At 48.6% G+C, this 20432-nt stretch overlaps 2 protein-coding genes and 1 long non-coding RNA gene across 10 annotated transcripts in view; 2 read left to right on the top strand and 1 right to left on the bottom strand.

Annotated features, from left to right (window-relative positions):
* LOC103243470 (uncharacterized) overlaps window positions 1-9218 on the bottom strand; it is a 36094-nt gene extending 26876 nt beyond the window's left edge. For 2 of the 4 annotated variants that reach the window (XR_005234876.2, XR_012088981.1), the window contains exon 1: window positions 6966-9218. This is a non-coding gene — a long non-coding RNA (uncharacterized lncRNA). The remainder of the gene's footprint in view (window positions 1-6965) is intronic. The other 2 variants (XR_005234877.2, XR_012088982.1) reach the window with 2 other exon arrangements.
* The window catches only part of GNAS (GNAS complex locus), a 70433-nt gene that overhangs the window by 3022 nt on the left and 46979 nt on the right, over window positions 1-20432 (top strand). The window contains exon 1 of one of the 5 annotated variants that reach the window (XM_008012791.3): window positions 9692-11900. The exons of the other annotated variants lie outside the window; for them this stretch is intronic. Within the exon in view, the coding sequence (XP_008010982.3) occupies window positions 9707-11900 (2194 nt within the window). The 5' untranslated portion in view covers window positions 9692-9706. Of the gene's footprint in view, window positions 1-9691; window positions 11901-20432 lie in introns of those variants that run through there. 5 annotated transcript variants of the gene reach the window in all.
* LOC140708507 (neuroendocrine secretory protein 55) overlaps window positions 1-20432 on the top strand; it is a 55894-nt gene that overhangs the window by 3711 nt on the left and 31751 nt on the right. The window lies entirely within an intron of this gene.

The following is a 20432-nucleotide window of genomic DNA, read 5'->3' as shown; positions in this document are numbered from 1 at the left end:
AGGTTTAAAGTTTTGCAAACAGAACTCTTTATGTTCATCAGAATTCAAGAATTAGAAATGTTACAGTTTGGGATTGTTTTGAGATGTTTCTTTAACGCACTGCAAGCCTTTCTCACTCTGGAGCTGCTTACAGCCTTTGACTCTTCAGCCTTCATTTTCTGCAGCTGTGTAGGTTAAGGAGGAAGAAAGCTGAAACTTCAGTGTTGGTAAGAATGAGGTTTTTTGCTTTTTAAATAATCGACATGGATTTACCTCAATTATCAGTTATTATTATACTGCTCTTCAAGAAGAGGGAAGCTGTTGAGAGGAAACTGAGCAGAACCCATAGTGTGAGTAAAGCATGTCTCTTAACTGGAAGGTGATCTATTCACAAAAACCAAATCACTGAAATAAAATTAAGCTTCCAGGCCAGTGACGTCATGTGCTGGCTCAAGCGCTGCTCTTCTCTAAAAAATCGCCCAGCAGAGGGATGAGATGCTCAAATGACATCTTTAATCCCCATGTTCAAGAATGAGAGATGGAATTTCTTGTTCTGTTGGGGGGTTTTGACACTAATGACTCTATTTCCTGTAACTTGATGTCCCAAATTGGAGCAGTGGGATCTAAGACAAAATGCCTGGGGCTAACAGCCCAGGTTGCTTCTAGCCATGGTCTTGTCAAGTGGCCTTAGGTCAGACCCTACACCTCTCTGCCTCAGTTTCTTCTAAAATGAGGTCGCTGAATGAGATGATCCTATTTATCCCTTTCTGCTCCAAATGTCTAGATTGATTAGTTTAAGAAGGCTGGGGTTGTCCAATTTGACTCTATACTAGTGATTTTAACCCTAATGGAACTCAAAAAAAACTTCAAAATTTGATCAAATAAAAAGCACCAGCTAGAGATCACGCCATTGCACTCCAGCCCGGTCTACAGTGTGAGACTGTCTCAAAAAAAAAAAAAAAAAAACCCAAAAAGCAAAAAAAGCACCAGCTATGAAGAAATCTGTTTTGTGTTGGTTTCATGTAAATTTTGTCAAATCTGCCTTACAGTTGGTTACAAAATGGTCTAAAAAAGCAGTTTAGAGAATGCAGAATTCCACTGTGTCCTTTCCCTAAACTAGAAAAATTTAGCCATCCTGAGAGTCATATTTAGTGTGTGTTTTATGTGTGTGTGTGTTCCCCACCTTCTCTCCCTGACCTTGGTGCCTAAGAACAAGCTTTTCAGAGCAGGAGCAGGCAGCATGGCTGCAAGTACTGACCTAGTACTGCGGCTTGGAGAGGCTAACCACTGTGGGAGACGGTAGACTGATGGGAACATTGGTTAAGTGACCACAAGTGTTGTTGAAAGATTTTTGGTAACAGTTTTAAGTGTTCTGGTTAAGCTAGACCTGAAAAAAAAATGGCATAGAAGCTACAGTTTTCTCAACCTTTGTTTTTTTCATGATCACTCCCCTCTTAGCTTCTTCAGACATATACTTCTTATTTGCCCCTCCCCATGACATTTTAATACCACGGACATATAGCTGTACCCCATTATCTGTTTATGTACTGCAGGACCTTGTCACAACTAAGACTTTTTGCACACTGCATACCCCAAAACCAATTTTGCCTCCATCACAGATGCACGAGATAAACAAAGCAAATATTTCAAAAACAAACAACAACAACAACAAAAATCTGATTCTGTCAAATTAAGTGATTTAGCACCCATTTTTGTTTTATAATTTCTTTCTTACATATCAAAAGGCCGTACATGGGGGGGGAAGTAAATTTTTTACTGGTATTTGTTTTTTTTCCCTTGTTTAAAAATCTCATGAGTTTTCCCAAAGGCCTCCAATAGCTACTCTGGTCCAAGCACTAGTGGCCATTAATTCACAGGGCAGAGAAGCCAGAATAAGCAGCCTCTAGTGGCTTAGTTCTCCCAAGGCCAAGAGCCTGCAATGCGGGGCCACCATCACCTGTTGACCATGCTCAGCCAGCAGAGGCAGGACTCTGCCTGCAACTATTCCCGGGTAGAAATGGGGAGGCTGCCTTCCCAGCTCCCACTGGGCATAGCCTGGGTGTTTATTTTGTGGATTTATTTTAAGGTAGGTATGTTACAAATTAGCAGGGCCCATGACTGTGAGAAAGGCCAACATAAACCCAGGCTGCATGGACAGAGGGTAGGTGGTGGCAGTAAAGTGGGGAGAGATTTAAGGAAGACAAAAGGAAAAGAATTTGAGGGATCACAGAAAAAAGGAAGATGTGGGCAGACAAGAGAACTGCTGGGAAGGAGCAGAAAAGAAGATTTAGAAATGGGGAAGCGGGTCACAAAGCCAGAAAATTTGGGGGTTATAAAGTTGTCTGAAGGAATAAAGAGAGTCTTGAAGAGAGAAAGGTTGAGGGCAGCTTCAAGTATCTGGTGGCTGAGGGGGTTAGAACAAGGTGTATCAAGGGACAGACTTTAGCTCAGCATTAGGAAGGGCATTTTTAAAAGCCAAATATGGCACTGGAGGGCTAATAATGAGGCTCACAGATTCGACACTGTTAACACCACTGTCCCCCTGAGAGTTTCTTTCTCTTTCTTTCTTTTTTTTTGAGACAGTCTCTCTGTCGCCCAGGCTGGAGTGCAGTGGCGCGATCTCGGCTCACGGCAAGCTCTGCCTCCTGGGTTCACGCCATTCTCCTGCCTCAGCCTCCCAAGTAGCTGGAGCTACAGGCGCCCGCCACCACGCTGGGCTAGTTTTTTGTATTTTTAGTAGAGATGGGTTTCACCGTGTTAGCCAGGATGGTCTCGATCTCCCGACCTCATGATCCTCCCGTCTCCGCCTCCCAAAGTGCTAGGATTACAGGCGTGAGCCACCAGGCCCGGCCTCCCCCTGAGAATTTCTTACAGACCTGGTCCAAAAATTCCAATTTCACAGGTGTGGAGTTTTCACACAAGTACTTCAATTGCTACGCTCAAAGAGAAAGATTTAACACCTAGAAATCTAGCCGTCTAGAGCCTTGGGTTTTGGTTCACAGCAAGGTTGGTCTTCAAGGTCCTCACTCTCAAACTTGAGGGGTCCAAGGGGCACAGGCCAAAGACTGGCAGCCAGCAGAAGACCACGTTTCTTCTCCCCCCAACCCCATGTGAGAGCTGGTTTCTGAGTGTCCTGGCTTATGTTGCTGTCTCAACTAGATTTCATTAGGAAAATTTGCTCTGGGTAATTGAGGTTGTTCCAGAAGGTGAAATATACCATTCCCCTTAAACAATGATGCCCAGAAGCCCCAGGGTGGCTGGAATTTCCACCATGAATTGCAGAAATTTTAAGCAGAGCTTCCACTAAAGCCAAATTTATCTTCCGGGATTCCCTCTTCCCCCTCCAACCCCTACTTTTGCCTCTCTCTTAGTTTCTTTCCCATGGTGCTGTTCATCTTTTTTGGAATGGCCTCTTCTCCCCTGAAATTCTTTGCTGCATCATCAGCTAGACTGGAGAAGGAATCCACAGCCCAGCTCAGGCAACTACAGAGAAAATGTCCAGACCCACTGTTTAAGCACAGGTGGTCAGAGGACAGTGGCATGCCTTGGCTAAAACAGAATTTGGTGCACCTTTTGAGAAGGTTGCTGAGCTACAGCTAATTAGCTGAGTGAAGGGGTCTGAATTCACGATGCAGGCTTTTTAATCTGAGCATATCAAGTATTTTCATAAAGACTATTTCTACCACCTCTAATATCAGCCTTGCATCTGCCTCTAACCTGGTATCTTGCCTCATCCATTTGAGGCCTTTTTTCTTTAGCTGGCATTTGCTTCAAACAGCCTGGCCACACAGACCCCTCTGCAGACAGCTGTATGCTGCTGCCTCCACCGGCCAAGGCGGGCAGAGAAGAGGCTGAAGGGAAAAGGATGGCAGCAGCAAGTCTTCATTGAAAAGTAATTAATTGTACAGCTTCAAAGTCTATTACTACTCAGTCAGCACTCAAAACATTTGTCACTGGGAGGCTGAGAAATGTCATAGTTGCCTAAATTCTTTTCTACCTTCTCTTTCTGCTTTTACTTTTTTCTCAATTGAAAGAAACCCACTCACAACTAATGACATGAATGGGCTATAGAGAAGGCACTTCTGCAAACTTCACCACCCACCTCCCTGCAAAGCCACAGACCAAAAGGAAAATGACTACCAAAAAAAAATACTGTTGTTCATGGTTCCTGTTCCCTTCCCTTTCACTCACCTCCCCTCCCTCTCTCTGCTTTGCTTTATCTTTGTTGCCTACAGGGATAAACCCAGAAAGCTGACAGGTAGCTACCAAAACTTGAGATATGCCTTGTGCTTTTGGTAATGAGTAAGAATCCCAGAATGTGAGTAGAAACACAATCACTTGCTGAATACATGTGCCATGAAAGCGTCAGTAGCGACAGATGAGAGAGAGGTGAGAGACTAAGTTTGGGAAGCCCAGGGCATCACGTGGGGCTACCAAGGAATGGAGCTGTAATGGTGCTGTTCAGAGAGTCAACGGTAAAGAAATACATACATTCTTTCCATTTGGGGTTCCATATTTTCAAAAAGCCACTGTTTGCCACCTGTGGCACCTGGGCCATTTGGCTTTCCTCAGAAATGCAGAGTTTAATGGAAGCATGAGAAATTTTTCCCATCCCTTTCTTAGTACATCAAGTGCAGAGGCTATTATTTTTAAGTAGCCAAGTATACACAATTTTCAAGTAACCCATCCCTGGGTTTTGACAGCCAAGGCTGTCGTCCCTTACTTGACACATCATCTCACTGCAGCCCTGCACTCCAGCACACAGCCCCTCAGGACGGGGGTCAGGACCCTGGCACACAGCTTCTATCCATCCCAACTCGGCCTTTTTTTCAGGCACCAGCCTCTCCTGACTTCCTCTTCCTTAGCTGCATAAACACATTAATAGACTTTCCTCCCTCAGTCCTGTCACATATTCATCTTTTCCCATGCTGGCAATCCATCCAGCATTGGAAAGCTATGTTTAAGGTACTTTGCTATTATACAATTATAATGGCAGATCCTAAAAACGTCCCTGGCAAGGTTAGGCCCCAGATGACGCTGCCCACTAACATCCAGCACTGGCCATCTCCATCCAGATCAAGGTCTTGTTTCTCTCTTGAGTTAGCAAAATTATCAGCCCTCAGGAGGATCACCAGGTGATCAGGCCAATCAAGGGGGACCCAGTAAACCCACTAGCTGATCACTCCCAGCTCTTACTATACCGGATTCCTCAGGTCCCTGTGGCCTTTCAGGTGCCACAGGTGGATCAACTCCTCGAATATTTGGCCACACTTCTGGGGTCCCTGACCCCACTACTGATGTTTCAACTCCTAGCTCCACTCACCTGAAGGACTTAGGTTTTTCAGAGACTGGTAGCCAGTCACTACAGAGAAATAACAAGAGTGCGAAAATGGGGGAATATCAGGGTTAAATACTGGGATTTATCCTTCCTGGTCTTAATTTACCTTTAGATTAAGGCAATTCCTATTCAAATCTAAGGGTCCTTTCTCAGCTTATAGTGGTGATTTTCAACTGGGGGAGATTTTGCCCCCCAGAGGACATTTGGCAAAGTCTGGAGACATTTTTGGTTGTTAAAACTAAGGGGATGCTACTGGCATCTAGTGGGTAGAGGCTAGGGATGCTGCTCAACATCCTACAATGAACAGGGCAGTCACCACAACAAAGAATTGCCTGGCCCCAAATACCACTAGTGCAGAGGCTAAAACACCAAGTCTAGATAAAATGTGCTGAGTGGTTCTGAAACCCCTTCCTCTGGTGTGCTCCCATCTCTCCCTTCTGAGTCCTCCCTGCTCACTCCTGGACTGTATCCCTTTTTCCTGTCCAGTGCACCAATTGTTCAAGATTCTGTTACCAAATGTGTTTCTCCCCTAAAGAATTTTCTCTGACTCCATGAATTCATCTTTGTAAGGACGATTGCCAATTTGAATGTGTGATCTTTATCTTTTTCTAAATTTCAGACTTTCCCTCCCTAAATTTCAGATTTCCCTGCAAAAATCTCTATCCCAACTGCTCAAAGTTCCTTTAACTCTGCCATGTCTAAAACCAAATCAGCACTGCCACCTTGCCAGTCCCTCCCACTGACTTCCCTGTCCAACTCCCAGTGTTTCATCCATCTGGGTGACACACTTTGGCTCCTCCATTTTTTGTGTCTTTCTAGCAATAAGAGATGCTCCAGGAGGATCCTTTGGGACCCCTCTTGAGTGTCATCCTTCAGCATTCCTGCTTCCTTCACCGTGCTAGGTCTCTCCTTTAAAAAACATCTCCTTTGTGCATAAGCCCTTTCCTTTGTTCTCTCTCCATCAGGATCATCCTCCATGCTGCTTCTGCCTTTCCTAAAAGTAGGTTCAAATCCTCACTTGCAAGACAAAAAACTTTCAACATCCTTTCTGTTTCCTGCCAAAATAGCCTCAAAGTGCTTGCTCTCATACTCCATGCCATCCTCAGAGAGATTCTATCTAATTTCTCCTGACTTTTCTCCCCCTGCTCCTGAAGAGCCAGCCAAGGTGGCCAGTTGTGTTTACCCAGCCACGCCCCATGTTTCTTACCATTATTTCCTTTGTTCGTGGTGGGCAAACCGTCTCCCATCCCCCACTACTACCTTCTATTCATAGCCAAGGCATCTATCCTTCCTTGGAGGCCCATATAAAAAGCCATTTTCTCCACCAAGACTTTCAAGGTCCCCCCAAGTGGAAGTCTTTTCTTTCATTTTTATGCTGCTCTACTCCCTAGGATGAGGAATTGGTATTTGCCTAACCTTTTTTTTTTTAATCACCTCGATGCATGTGCTCCCCTGGCAAAGAATCATGATACCAGAAAGAATGAACAAAGGGGTCCCACAGACCCATGAGGGTGTCGAACAGAGACCCTGAACCCGTTCCTCGACAAATGGTGCTTTGGGGGTGAGCGCGAGGCCTGACGAGAGCAAACCACCCCTTCGGGGCACCCATCGCATTCTCCCTGGGGCTCCAACCCCAATGTCTACTGACCTTCCACTTGTGCAGGCTCAGCATCCCTGGGGCCTCAACTCCTTAGCCATCCTGGGCTGCTCCTCGCAGTAAGCCCTCTCCTCGTAGTCCTGGCCTTCTACCTCCCAGCCCTGGAAATCTTCTTGCTCCTTGCCTCTCCCGGCAGCGGCACCCCGTTGGCTAGGTTAGCCTGCCGCCATCAACGCACCCAAGGGTTGGCCCCTGGGACCCCACCTCTCCCCCGAGGCTCGGCAACCTGTGGCATGAGGAAGGGTGACCCCACGGCGCTAGCAGTCCTCGTGGTCTTCCAGGCCTAGCCGCCATACACCCGCCCCCCAACGACTTCCAACCACCCCATCAGCACAACCTCTTCGGGCGTTCCAACGCGGCGCCCCCTATTGGACCTCCCACCCATATCCGGTTTCCGGTCTGACGCCCCCTGCTCATTCGCCAGGCAGCCGTGATTGGCATGACCCCAGCCCAATGGCTGACCCAGCACTGGGGTCGTAGGGGAGTGAGTTGGTGCTGGGACCCAGTTGGGCGGCGGTTCAGTGGATGCCCAAGTGGCTAAGCCATTTTGTGTGGAGTTAGTTGGCCAAAGTTGGAATCAAAGTTCAGTGTTGACAGCTGGAAGTGTGTAGACCCATAGAGCTAAAGCGACATATCTTTGGGGGATCCCAAACGTTTACCGGGGTCCTACTGTGTTCGCCTCTTTTCGTGCTGCGTGGCCACGTGGATGGTGGATGCGGGGGTGGGGGGGGCAAGGATGCGCGGTGCCTGTGGTACCCTGGCTCTAAGAGGGATGCGTTAGACGGTATCGCACCGTGCAGTGGTTCGCCCGCCTGCAGCTCGCATACAGCAGCCCGCGCTGTGCGCCCTGCTTTCTGCAGCCCGCCCTGTGTAACACTCATCCAGCCTCTCCTCCCGCAGGACTCTGCAGGTCAGGTGACCCCCTGCCTCCTGCCCAGCTGCTCTGTGCCTAGACGTGGTTCGCCAATCTGTCTTACTGGTGAGACCGACCTGATGCGCACCTGCCGGGTTTTACGTGACACCCTAAAAGCAGCTTTTCTCCCGGGCTCAAATCCCTCTGCAGACCCCAGACCAGAGCATAGCATGTGCACACACCAAGGTCACCAGGTGGTTTGGGTATTTACCTTTGGCTAGCTCTGAGCCCACCGCAGCATGGTAGCGGGAGCGCAGCTGCGCGGGCAACCGCCGGGTTTGTGGCTGGTTGGCGGGCTCAGTGCCGCCTCAGTAGGCTCTAACAGTGGAAAACTAAAGCGACTACCCTAAGATACCCATAGCGAGAGGAGAGGGGCTGGAAGGGTGCTGGAGACAGGCTGTAGTGGGGCTAAAGGAGCAGACTGACCGGTGCTGCGGCCGGCACCCGAAGCAGCAAGCAGCGCACCTCAGCTGCGGTTGCCGCGCGGCATGGTGTTTATCTGTGGGTTCAGTGCCCACAGCGTTGTCCACTCTCGAAATCACCCTAAACCGGCCATAAACGCCAACCAAAATCCCTTTAACCCTTCCCTAGAACCGCAGGACCTGCGAAACTCTGAGGCCGCTTTGTGGGGTCCCCCTCTGCGCAGCACGCCCCCCAACCCTCCATCGGTGCCACCGCAGCTACTGCCTAGGGGCTTTGCTCTTGGTGGTACGCACCCGAGACCTTCTTATTCCCCTGCGTCACCATCCACATAAACAAGGGAGCACCCTGCTTGCGCTGCTGTGGGCCACTGCGGAGACCCCTAGAGTGTGATGAGGGTGGGGGCTGTTAAAGTGCTTTACCGGAGCCAACCTCAGCAAGCGACAAACAAAAGCAGCAAAAAGTACACCCAAGGCATTTAAAAAACAAATTGTGAGCTCGCATACTCAGCATCCCCTCTCCCTCGTCTCTCTCTGCTTCTCTGGTGGGCTCACGACCACCTGTCGCATCCCCACGCATGCCTGCGCCCCTTCTCAGGCACCAAAAGCCTTGCGCTCTGGACTAGGGGCTTGAGATCCGGGGCTGCCTGGAGGCTGGGGGCTATGACTCAGTGTTTCAGGGGTATCCTGGGGTAATGAAACCCTTCTTCAGTTCCCCCTCCCCCGAGGAGTCGGTTGGGTTGGGGAGGGAGGGTTTCAGCTCCTGTACTCCAGCGTCCCGAGGCCCACGTCTTGCGTCACGTGTCCCGCAACGCAGGAGAGCTTTCTCTGGCCAGGGGAGAAGCGAGGAGAAAGATTCCAAATCAGTCAGGGAGAGGAGTGGAAGGAGCCAAAACGTCCCTGCGAGGCCTGCGCTCGTCAGCCCCCTTACCCAAAGTCCCGGGCCGCCGGCGCCAGGAGCAGGATTCTGGAGCTGGAGCCAGCTCGGCACTGGAACCGGCGTCCTCTGGTGGCAGAGAGAGAGCGCTACTGGCGATTTTCGGACCGAATCGGCACGCTCGTCAGATCCAAGCAGGCGGGACTGGCCTGGAGGAGAAAGAAAGAGAGAGGAGGGCATAAGGACAGACTAAGGAAGAGGGGCTTGGGGGCATACTGAGGGGATAAAAAGTGGCCAGAAAGGAGCCAAGACTCCACCAGCAACAATTGAGTTGCTTCAGCCTCAGTCTAGGGTTCCAGGCCTTGAAACCCCCCAACCTCACAAGGGTTGGAAAGTGAGGCTGGTGAACTTTCCAGCTGGTACTTTGATTTAAAAATAATAATAATAATTTTTTCACCCTAGTTCGGTTGGGTGCTCCGTCTTTCGGAGCCCCAAACTTATTTTGAGAGGCCGCCACCGTGTTATGGGCGTGCGCAACTGCCTCGACGGCAATAATATGTCAGGACAACGCGATATCCCCCCTGAAATCGGGGAACAGCCCAATCAACCATCTTTGGAGGCCCCAGGGGCAGCTGCCCCCGGTGCTGGGCCTAGCCCAGCCGAAGAGATGGAGACCGAACCGCCTCACAACGAGCCCATCCCCATCAAGAATGACAGCGAGGCCTGTGGACCCCCAGAGGTCTCCGGGCCCAACTTTCAGGTCCTCAACCCGGCATTCGGGGAAGCTGGAGCCCATGGAAGCTACAGCCCACCTCCTGAGGAAGCAATGCCCTTCGAGGTCGAACAGCCCAGCTTGGGAGGCTTCTGGCCTACACTGGAGCAGCCTGGATCCCCCAGTGGGGCCCATGCAGGCCTTGAGGCCTTCGGCCCAGCATTCATGGAACCTGGAGCCTTCAGTGGTGCCAGACCAGGCCTGGGAGGATACAGCCCTCCACCAGAAGAAGCTATGCCCTTTGAGTTTGACCAGCCTGCCAAGAGAGGCTGCAGTCAACCTCTCTTACAGGTCCCAGACCTTGCTCCAGGAGGCCCAGGTGCTGCAGGGGTCCCCGGAGCTCCTCCCGAGGAGCCCCAAGCCCTCAGGCCTGCAAACACTGGCTCCAGAGGAGGCTACAGCCCTCCCCCTGAGGAGACTATGCCATTTGAGCTTGACGGAGAAGGATCTGGGGACGACAGCCCACCCCCGGGGCTTTCCCGAGTTATCGCACAAGTTGACGGCGGTGGCCAGTTCGCGGCAGTCGCGGCCTCGAGTGCGGTCCGCCTCACTCCCCCCGCGAACGCGCCTCCCCTCTGGGTCCCAGGCGCCATCGGCAGCCCATCCCGAGAGGCTGTCAGACCTCTTCCTAACTTCACGGGCAGCAGCCCCCCGATGGAGATCTCCGGACCCCCGCTCGAGATTGGCAGCGCCCCCGCTGGGGTCGACGACGCTCCCGTCAACATGGACAGCCCCCCAATCGCGCTTGACGGCCCGCCCATCAAGGTCTCCGGAGCCCCAGATAAGAGAGAGCGAGCAGAGAGACCCCCAGTTGAGGAGGAAGCAGCAGAGATGGAAGGAAGCACAGCCGCTGATGCCGCGGAGGGAGGAAAAGTCCCCTCTCCGGGGTACGGATCCCCTGCCGCCGGGGCAGCCTCAACGGATACTGCCACCGGGGCAGCCCGTGCAGCCCCAGCGGATCCCGACTCCGGGGCAGCCCCAGAAGATCCCGACTCTGGGGCAGCCCCAGAAGATCCCGACTCCGGGGCAGCCCCTGCCGCCTCGGCGGATCCCGACTCCGGGGCGGCCCCTGACGCCCCAGCCGATCCCGACTCCGGGGCGGCCCCTGACGCCCCAGCCGATCCGGACTCCGGGGCGGCCCCTGACGCCCCAGCCGATCCCGACTCCGGGGCGGCCCCTGACGCCCCAGCCGATCCCGACTCCGGGGCGGCCCCTGACGCCCCAGCGGTTCCAGATGCCGGGGCAGCCCCTGACGCCCCAGCCGATCCAGATGCCGGGGCAGCCCCTGAGGTTCCCGCCGCCCCTGCGGCTGCTGAGACCCGGGCAGCCCATGTCGCCCCAGCTGCGCCTGACGCCGGGGCTCCCGCTGCCCCAGCCGCTTCTGCCACCCGGGCAGCCCAAGCCGCCCGGGCGGCCTCTGCAGCCCCTGCCTCCGGGGCCAGACGCAAGCTCCATCTCCTTAGACCCCCCAGCCCCGAGATCCAGGCTGCCGATCCGCCTACTCCGCGGCCTACTCGCGCGTCTGCCTGGCGGGGCAAGTCCGAGCGCAGCTGCGGCCGCCGCGGGTACTACGATGAAGGGGCGGCCAGCAGCGACGATGACTCCAGCGGAGACGAGTCCGACGATGGGACCTTCGGATGCCTCCGCTGGTTTCAGCATCGGCGAAATCGCCGCCGCCGAAAGCCCCGGCGCAACTTACTCCGCAACTTCCTCATGCAAGCCTTCGGGGGCTGCTTCGGTCGATCTGAGAGTCCCCAGCCCAAAGCCTCGCACTCCCCCAAGGTCAAGAAGGTACCCCTGGCGGAGAAGCGCAGACAGATGCGCAAAGAAGCCCTGGAGAAGCGGGCCCAGAAGCGCGCAGAGAAGAAACGCAGCAAGCTCATCGACAAACAACTCCAGGACGAAAAGATGGGCTACATGTGTACGCACCGCCTGCTGCTTCTAGGTAATGCGGCGGACTCTGCCTGCGGGCAGCAGGGCCGCCGGGGAACTGGGTAGGGGGTGGCAGGGCTGCCTGGTGGGGCTCGGGGCTCGACAGTGGGAGGAGGGGATCCAGCCAAAGGCGGGAAGAGCTTGCTAGAAAGTTCCAGGGAGGGACCCTAACGATGCCCTGGGAGCGGGAGGGGATCTTGGGTGGATTCGGGTGGCCGAAGTATATGCCCTGCAGGGAGAAAAGTGGTGCCGAGCGACACTGAGGGTCGTTTCCGGCTGGACAGGCCAGCGCCAGCAACCGTAAGCTGGACAGGCAGGGGCTTCAGGTGAGCCAGGAACTGCCGGGGAGGGGCCCCGGGGGCCCCGGGGCTCCCCTGGCTAGGCTGGTGGGGTCCATGGTGGGCTGGGGTCGTTGGGAAAGGCGCGCCCCCGCCTCGCCTGGCACGGCTGCTTGGACTCAGACAGCTTGTCGTTGGTGTGTGTTGGTGTCCATATTCTGTGTTCGCCTGTGCATGATACGCTCAAGTGTCTCCCGTTCCTATCCCGGCACCCCCAAATTACCCGGCGACTGTGTACTTGTACTTGGGAACGGGCTGTCTTGTGGTTTGCGCCATGGCGCGGGCAAAAAACTTTCAGTGTTCGCACACTCTGGTGGTACCTGCGCCCGGGCGCTCTGCGGTGAGCCGTGCGGAGTACGCGCGGGGAAGGTGGCGGGGCCTCCCGGGAAATAAGCGGGGCCCCTGGCCTGGGGGAGCGGGGCATCGCTTTTTGCCGGCCTCCGTAACCTTGTTCCTGTATGTCTTTCTCTCTTTTTCCTTTTGCGCTAAGCGTTTCCTCACTTCTCATTCGTTCACCAAACCCTCCCGCCTTTACAGTTGAAAAACCAGACACGCAGGTATCTGGGGCGCCCGGGGCTGCACACATCAGTTCAGTATCTGCACACACTCAGCTCGCCTGGTCGGGGGATGGGGGAGAGGGGAAACAACCTGCTGTAGGCAAGTCTGAATCCCAAACCACGTGGGGGCTGGTTCCAAGGGGGTGGGCGTGGCTGTGTTTGAAAAATATGAAATAATTTTTTTTCCTAGCGAAGAGCCTGAGGTAAGCCAATTATTTTTACAAAGAGTACAGTAGGAGGGGCTTGGTTTAAAAAGATGGGGGTATGTGTTGGGAGTGGAATGTCACCTTTGTGTTTGAAATGCAACTAAAATAAAAATTTTCAAAAAATGCACTGAGTGTATTTGAAGTGTGTGGACAAACTATGGCAAAACCGTGAATATGACTTGTGAAACACGTAAATGTTTGCATGTGAATTTTTTCAAGCAGCTGTAGCTGGGGGCAAAGAGGCTTGTCAAAGGTAAGGTCTTCTGCAAATTGGCTCTGGATACAAAAAATATATAAAGGTCTTTTGATTACAGAAGTTAAAAATCATGATATTCTCATCAGGAGGGTATTCTGGTGGCCTTCTACCTTCCCCCTCTTCTGCTCACATTTCCCCACCTCTTGGTGCCCTCCCCTCTCCAGGATCCCCCTCCGCAACCCACAGCAAGACCCTCTCCTGTATTTCCCAGTCTTTCCGTGGCCATTCTCAGTTCCCCACTCCCCCAGCCCCCCAAGACTTCTTCAAATCTGGGGCATTAACTATTTTTGCCACATTTAATCAAATCAGCAATTAGCAATGGTCTGAATATGTGGTTTAAATGAAAACTTTCAAACGAACTTCACAAGCTTAATGTTTACATTTTATTCTCTAAGACCTTTCAAGGGATTTCAAGATCACAGTTTTTAAGACTGTGCTACATTTGTTAAATATGTTAGAACTTGTGACGGTTTTTTATTAGTGGAATTATTGGCATGTAACTATGCTACTGTGATGTGGCTCTCACAGATCACAATTTTAGATGTGAGGATCATTTTGTGTATGCCCATCCAGGTAGATCATAACATTATCATTTACCCAAAAACATATAATATGGTAGTTGTTTTAAATTTCAAATGTCTCAGCTACACTAAAGCTACCACACATTAAATGACAATGCACTGGTTTCCCTGCAGACATCTGATTTTGCCATAACAGACCCATTTCAATATTCCAAGCACAGCTCAGATTAGTGTTTAAAATTTACCCACATTATTTACCATGGAAAACTGGTTGTAAGCAAAAAGAATTGGAGGTCATCCCCTTTCTGTATATATCCTGGGAAGCAAACCTGTAAATTTGGGGTGGGAGGACACAAATGGGTACAGACAGGAGACCCAAGTGACAGTGTGCACCTGACCCCTAATTGTCAAATTGGTAATGTGCCTTACATACAGGGCCTCAGTTGCCTCCTTTGTGAAATGAAGCTTTCCTAGCAGATCTCCACTAAGGAATGCTTTGCCATGATTTGAGTCTTCTATTCTTCCTGGGGGTGGGGGTGGAGGAGACACAGTCCACTTACATCAGGACTGGAGACTTATACCATAGATTGTGCAGCCATCAATCCTGCAACAAACTGTCCATGTTTGGGACCAGTCTTAAGAACATTAGAAGTTTCCTTTGTCTCCCCTTATTTTGTCACCAGGAGTAAAAATTAACTTTAACAAAAGGAATATTTGGTAGGGTCACCTTGCACCTTGTCCTGACTTTGTTCTTGGGTGCTGGTGGCCAAATACCTTTGGATGCAGCATAGTCCAGAAGATGGGCTGGTAACATGGGCCATGTCTAGCATAAGCCTGAAATACAATAGCCAGTGTTGGCTGCTAGCTGAAACTGTACCACTGCAGTTTGTCAAAGCAGGCTACAGTTTTTGACCAGGCTTCCTTTTGCAGAGGTGACGTACCTCTTCTGGACCTGAATTATTGATTAGGGACAGGGAGAGGAGGAAGGATGAGGACTTACTCACATGTAGGAAAAGACTTTTTACTAACTTTCTAGTCCCAACATATAAAACAAGACATCCATCCATACATCCCTACCACTGAAAATGTAGATCAAATGGCTGTCTTTTGATATGGCTGCTAATTTGTGACATGCAGATTCATCTGTTGCTTGAAAAATGTTTATGTGCTTATCCTTTCTGTTTGTATTGCCTGGACTATTTAATCTCATTACAGGGAATCTTAAGAAATAAAAGAGAGAGAGAGAGAGAAAGATAGATAGAAATCAATAATACGATTAAAATTCTAAAATATTTAAAGAGTTCTTTTTAAAGAAGCCTTTTTCTTCTTGCTCAACACTATCCACCAATAGACTGTTTCCATGTTTCTGTTACATTTTAAAATAATTTTGGTGGCTTAAACATTTTTTAAAACTTCATTTAGGTGTGATTTCCTCCTTGTTTAAGAACTGAAGGGGGCTAATAGATCAGAGTTTCTTAGTATCTGCCACATTTATTAAAATTGTGTAGGCAAATGCTATATATAAGAAAGGTTATTCTGCTATGATGCTTTATTTATACAGCGAATCACAATTAATTGTATGATAATTTATTTATGCCACCAAGTGCAACAGTGATGCATTGTATCCCATCTTGCAGAAGCGCCTTTTTATTTTTATTTTCTCTCTCTCTCTCTCTCTCTCTCTTTTTTTTTTAACATACAGCCATTTTTCTGTATTCTAAATGCCTCCACTGAGCTTTTGGTGTGGTGGAAAGGATATAGCCTATCAGGCCACAAAATTTTGGAGTCCAGATAGATTTATTATTTTCTCTTCTCAGTCTCCTAGTAAGATTCATGCTTCTCAAAGTCTGAAATTCTATCTTGGTTTTAATTCTTATAGATTTTTCTCAAAAAAAAATTTCCCATATAGGTAGATTAATGTTTAAAATTTGCCCACGTTATTTACCATGGAAAACTGGTTGTAAGCAAAAAGAATTGGGGGTCATCCCCTTTCTGTATGTATCCTCCTAACTTGAAAAGGAAAATCTCACTGCTCTCAGTATTATTAGTAACCAGTAATAATAATAATAATATAATAACACATTCTGATTACATTTTTGTTTGGTTTGAAACAAAGTCTCGCTCTGTTGCCCAGGCTGGAGTGCAATGGCAGGATTTCTGCTCACTGCAACCTCTGCCTCCCAGGTTCAAGCGATTCACCTGCCTCAGTCTCCAGAGTAGCTGGGATTACAAGCGTGTGCCACCATGCCTGGCTAATTGTTTGTATTTTTAGTAGAGATGGGGTTTTACCATGTTGGTCAAGCTAGTCTCGAACTCCTGACCTCTAGTGATCCACCCAGCCTCCCAAAGTGCTGGGATTACGGGGGTGAGCCACCATACCTGGCCACGTTTTACATTTTTTAAAGCCTTTCATCTAGTTATATTTGTCTCTTGAAACAGTCCTGGGCAATGAAAACTTGATAGGGCCCCATTTCATAGGCAAATAAACCAAAAGCTCAGAAATTAAATATCAGGCACTTTTTTTTTTTTTTTTTTTTTTTTGAGAAGGAGTCTCGCTCTGTTGTCCAGGCTGGAGTGCAATGTCATGATTTTGGCTCACTACAACCTCTGCCTCCTGGGTTCAAATGATTCTCCTGCCTCAGCCTCCTGAGTAGCTGGGATTACAGGTGCCCGCCACCACACCTGGCTAATTTTTGTATTTTTTTGTAGAGACGGGGTTTCACCATGTTGGTCAGGCTGGTCTCAAACTCCTGACCTTGTGATCCACCCGCCTCAGCCTCCCAAAGTTCTGGGATTACAGGCGCAAGACATCGCGCCCAGCTTTCAGGCACTTTTACTCAAAGACTGCTAAGTAGGTAAAGGATCTCAAATTTCAAATTCAGATAAGATAATGCTTGCCAGAAAGTGATGGTAAGCTATAAAGCATTATTTAAATGTAAAGCATGATTATTCTAAGTATACTATGTGCTCTTAAAATCCCTTGCCAAATGACACGTGTCGAGTAGTCTGCTACTTTCTGAATTATAGCCAAACTCACAGATCCCTGCTTATAAATGTCCATTAAGTGTACATGAAACGTGAGCTCCCCCATTTCTGAGATGGTTGTCATTGCTATGGTGATATTTCATTTCCCCATTTGCTTTAACTCATCTGCCAGCACTGCAACATTGCAGCCTTAGTTTGTTGGGCCACTGTTTCCTTTTTCTTTTTTAATGCAGGTTTTCTTTAAAGTTTTTTGTTGTTGTTGTTTATTTTTTATGCAGGTTTTCTTGAAATTTTGTTTTGTTTTGTTTTTTGTTTGTTTTTTAGCAGGGTCTAAAGCTTTTCTTCTTATTTAGGTTTCCACTAAGTAATAATTAATCATTATAATAATAAAATGCAGTTACTTTTCTGCATAGCTCTATTATAAGTATAGTGTTAGAATGTTTAGAATCCTGGTCTGGATCGCATGATCTTATTAAAATAACTCTGCTCCATAGTCTTCCTAGTGATTTTTTTTTTTTTTTAAAGTATGTCTTACTTCTAGTCCAGGCTAATTTCTATTTAGCAAGAGTCAGTGTATGGTCTTAGAAATCATCTTGGACTTCTATGCAGGAAAGTTAGTTGTTGTTGTTTTTGAGATGGAGTCTCACTCTGTCACCCAGGCTGGAGTGCAGTGGCACTATCTTGGCTCACTGCAACTTCCGCCTCCCAGGTTCAAGTGATTCTCCTGCCTCAGCCTCTCAAATAGCTGGGATTACAGACATGCGCCATCACACCTGGATAATTTTTTGTATTTTTAGTATAGACGGGGTTTCACCGTGTTGGCCAGGCTGGTCTGGAAATCCTGACCTCAGGTGATTGGCCCACCTTTGCCTCCCAAAGTGCTGGGATTACAGGTATGAGCCACTGCACCCGGCCAGGAAGGTTAGTATTAAGCAAAAAATAAATTTATTTTTAGAGAAGGTAACCTAGATTTGAAATTCCCAATGCCAGCCATGCTCCTTCTTCTTTTTAGAGTTAGTTTTTCCTCCAAATAAAACTTACTCCCAACCCCCAGCAAAAGTGTGGCTCTTCAAATGCCTCTAAACAAAGTAACTCTCAGGAGACACGTCAGTAGTGAACAGCAATTCGTTTCTACACTTCTTGGTTTCTTTTAACTATAGTAGCAAATGTGAGCTTCCTCTCAAACCCACTCATGCCATTTGCCCATTTAAAAATCAAATTTCTCAGGACGAGTAGCAATTTTCAAGAGAGAAGGAACAGGGCCAATTGATGTCACAAGGTCCTCACCATCAATTAAAACAAATCATTGGAGGGAACTAAGAGTATTGGTCAGCCTGATTGACCATCTCTGACCCCTTAGAATAGGGACTAGGAGACTCTGGCCCTAACACACACCTTCACAGATTTCATTAAATTAGACTGAATGGAGCTTTTTTTCCCATCAGATTCCTGTTCTGGCCTGTGGTCACCCTAAGCATAAGATCATGTTCTCTTTAGGAAGGACGAAGAGAATGGACCTGAGCCTCTCTTTGGGAGTTCTGCTGAAGAGTCTGCAAGTCCTAAGTAGCCTTTACGCAATTTAGAGACCGGAAGGAAGGCACGAATACAAATTGGCCATGGGGGTCTCAGGGGGAAAGAAGCCCCTGAACAAAGGAGAGGAGAGGTATTTCAAAAAGAGGCTATATCCTCTTTTTTTTTTTTTTTTTTTTTTTTTTTTGAGATGAAGAGTTTCGCTCTTGTTGCCCAGGCTGGGGTGCAATGGCGCCATGTTGGCTCACTGCAACCTCCACCTCCCGGGTTCAAGCAATTCTCCTGCCTCAGCCTCCCGAGTAGCTGGGATTACAGGCATGTGCCACCACACCCCACTAATTTTGTATTTTTAGTAGAGACAGGGTTTCACTGTGTTTGTCAGGCTGGTCTCGAACTCCTGACCGCGTAGATGATCTGCCAGCCTCGGCTTTCCAAAGTGCTGGGATTACAAGTGTGAGCCACCGCACCTGGACTTTTTTTCTTAATTCCCCCCAAAAGAGGGCCAGCTACTAGAAGCAAAGTTACATTTGAGAAATCTAGAGTCTTTTTTAAAGGGTAACATGCTCAACCCAATGCTTGGCACATATCAGTACCCCAAAAATGTTTTGGGTTTCTTGGGGGTTTTTTGTTGTTGTTTTTTGTTTTTTGAGACAGGGTCCCACTCTGTCACCCAAGTTGGAGTACAGTGGCATGATCTCGGCGCACTGCAACCTCCGCCTCCTGGGTTCAAGTGATTCTCCTGTCTCAGCCTCCCCAGTAGCTGGGATTACAGGTGCCTGCCACCATGCCCAGCTAACTTGTATTTTTTAGTAGAGATGGGATTTCACCACGTTGGCCAGGCTGGTCTTGAACTCCTGACCTCAGGTGATCTACCCACCTTGGCCTCCCAAAGTGCTGAGATTACAGGTGTGAGCCACCATACCAAGCCTCAACTTTTAATTTTAGAAATTTACTTTTCCTCCTAGATTTTTTTTTCCCCTGCTCCAAGTGGGGTTTGGGGTTTGGTTAGCTTTCTTTTAAATAGATACCTTTTTAAAAATCTATGGCTGTGTAACATCCATGTCCAGGGGATTTAAGCAGAAAGCCCTGTGTTGTTGCTGGGTTTTTGTTTGTTTGTTTTTCTGTTTTTTGCATTTCCCATTAGACTATTAACATGTAAGTTCTAAAAGTGCCGGCCATCTCATTCTGTCTTTCTGTCTCCACCTGTCAGAGTACATTCTTTGTTTACATTCTGTAAATAAAGATCAATCCAAGCAGTAGACGAATGCCACCTTGCCACATTTATAATTGTGTGAAGTCACTCTCAGGTGAATGATGTGCCAGAGAGAGATGAGGAGATAACGTACTTTTTGACTTATCCTGTAAAAGTGTCACCTGTCACCCCTGCCTATCCAGCTGCCCCTTCTGTTTTGATTAGCTCCTAACTACAAATCAACTCAATACCGAGGCTGAGCTCAAGGACCTGAGCTTGGATTGTTCTACGGTTATTGCACATCAAAAAAAGAAAAGAAAAGAAGAAAAGAAAATGTGTTTAGTTTCCTTTCCAACAGCCAGATGGTGAACCAGGCCAGCCCATGGGAATTGAAGATGAAGAGACCTCCAAGAAAGAGGTAGGGAGCAACACAACAAAACAATGTTTGATTTTTCATTATGTCGATCGTCACATGCTCTCTGAGCACACATGAGGCACACACCTTTCAAGTTAGAATCAGTGTAGTGCTTTTCTACATGCAACAACTGGGAGTTACGCTAAGGGAAGAATGTTAGGCAACTGATCTGTGACGGAGCAATGGAAATTAAGGGAGTGTGCCTCTGTTGTACTTCCTTAGAGTAAAATCCCAAATTGCATTGCAGAGTAATTTGTTAAACCTCAGGAGTATTTAAATTCAGGAATATTTTGACTTGTGGCGTTCTGCCCACAGAACTGCACATTCGATCTTACTAAATGTTTTTTAATGATTCAATTTGGGGCGAGGAGAGAGGTATAAAGGTAGTATAAATTGTTATCCAATCTCAAATTTATTATGAGTCAGTCAATGTTTCCGACATTGTCACACACACACTGTGTGTGGGACAGAGTAAGTACTTTTAACTTCCTTTAATGAGTTGATAATGGGAAGGAAAAAAATCCCTGTACTACTTTCTAAGGAGT

The sequence above is a fragment of the Chlorocebus sabaeus genome, chromosome 2 (assembly GCF_047675955.1).
Source record: "Chlorocebus sabaeus isolate Y175 chromosome 2, mChlSab1.0.hap1, whole genome shotgun sequence".
NCBI lineage: Eukaryota > Metazoa > Chordata > Mammalia > Primates > Cercopithecidae > Chlorocebus > Chlorocebus sabaeus.
The sequence above is the reverse complement of the archived record's forward strand: the minus strand, read 5'-3'. Positions and strand labels throughout refer to the sequence as shown.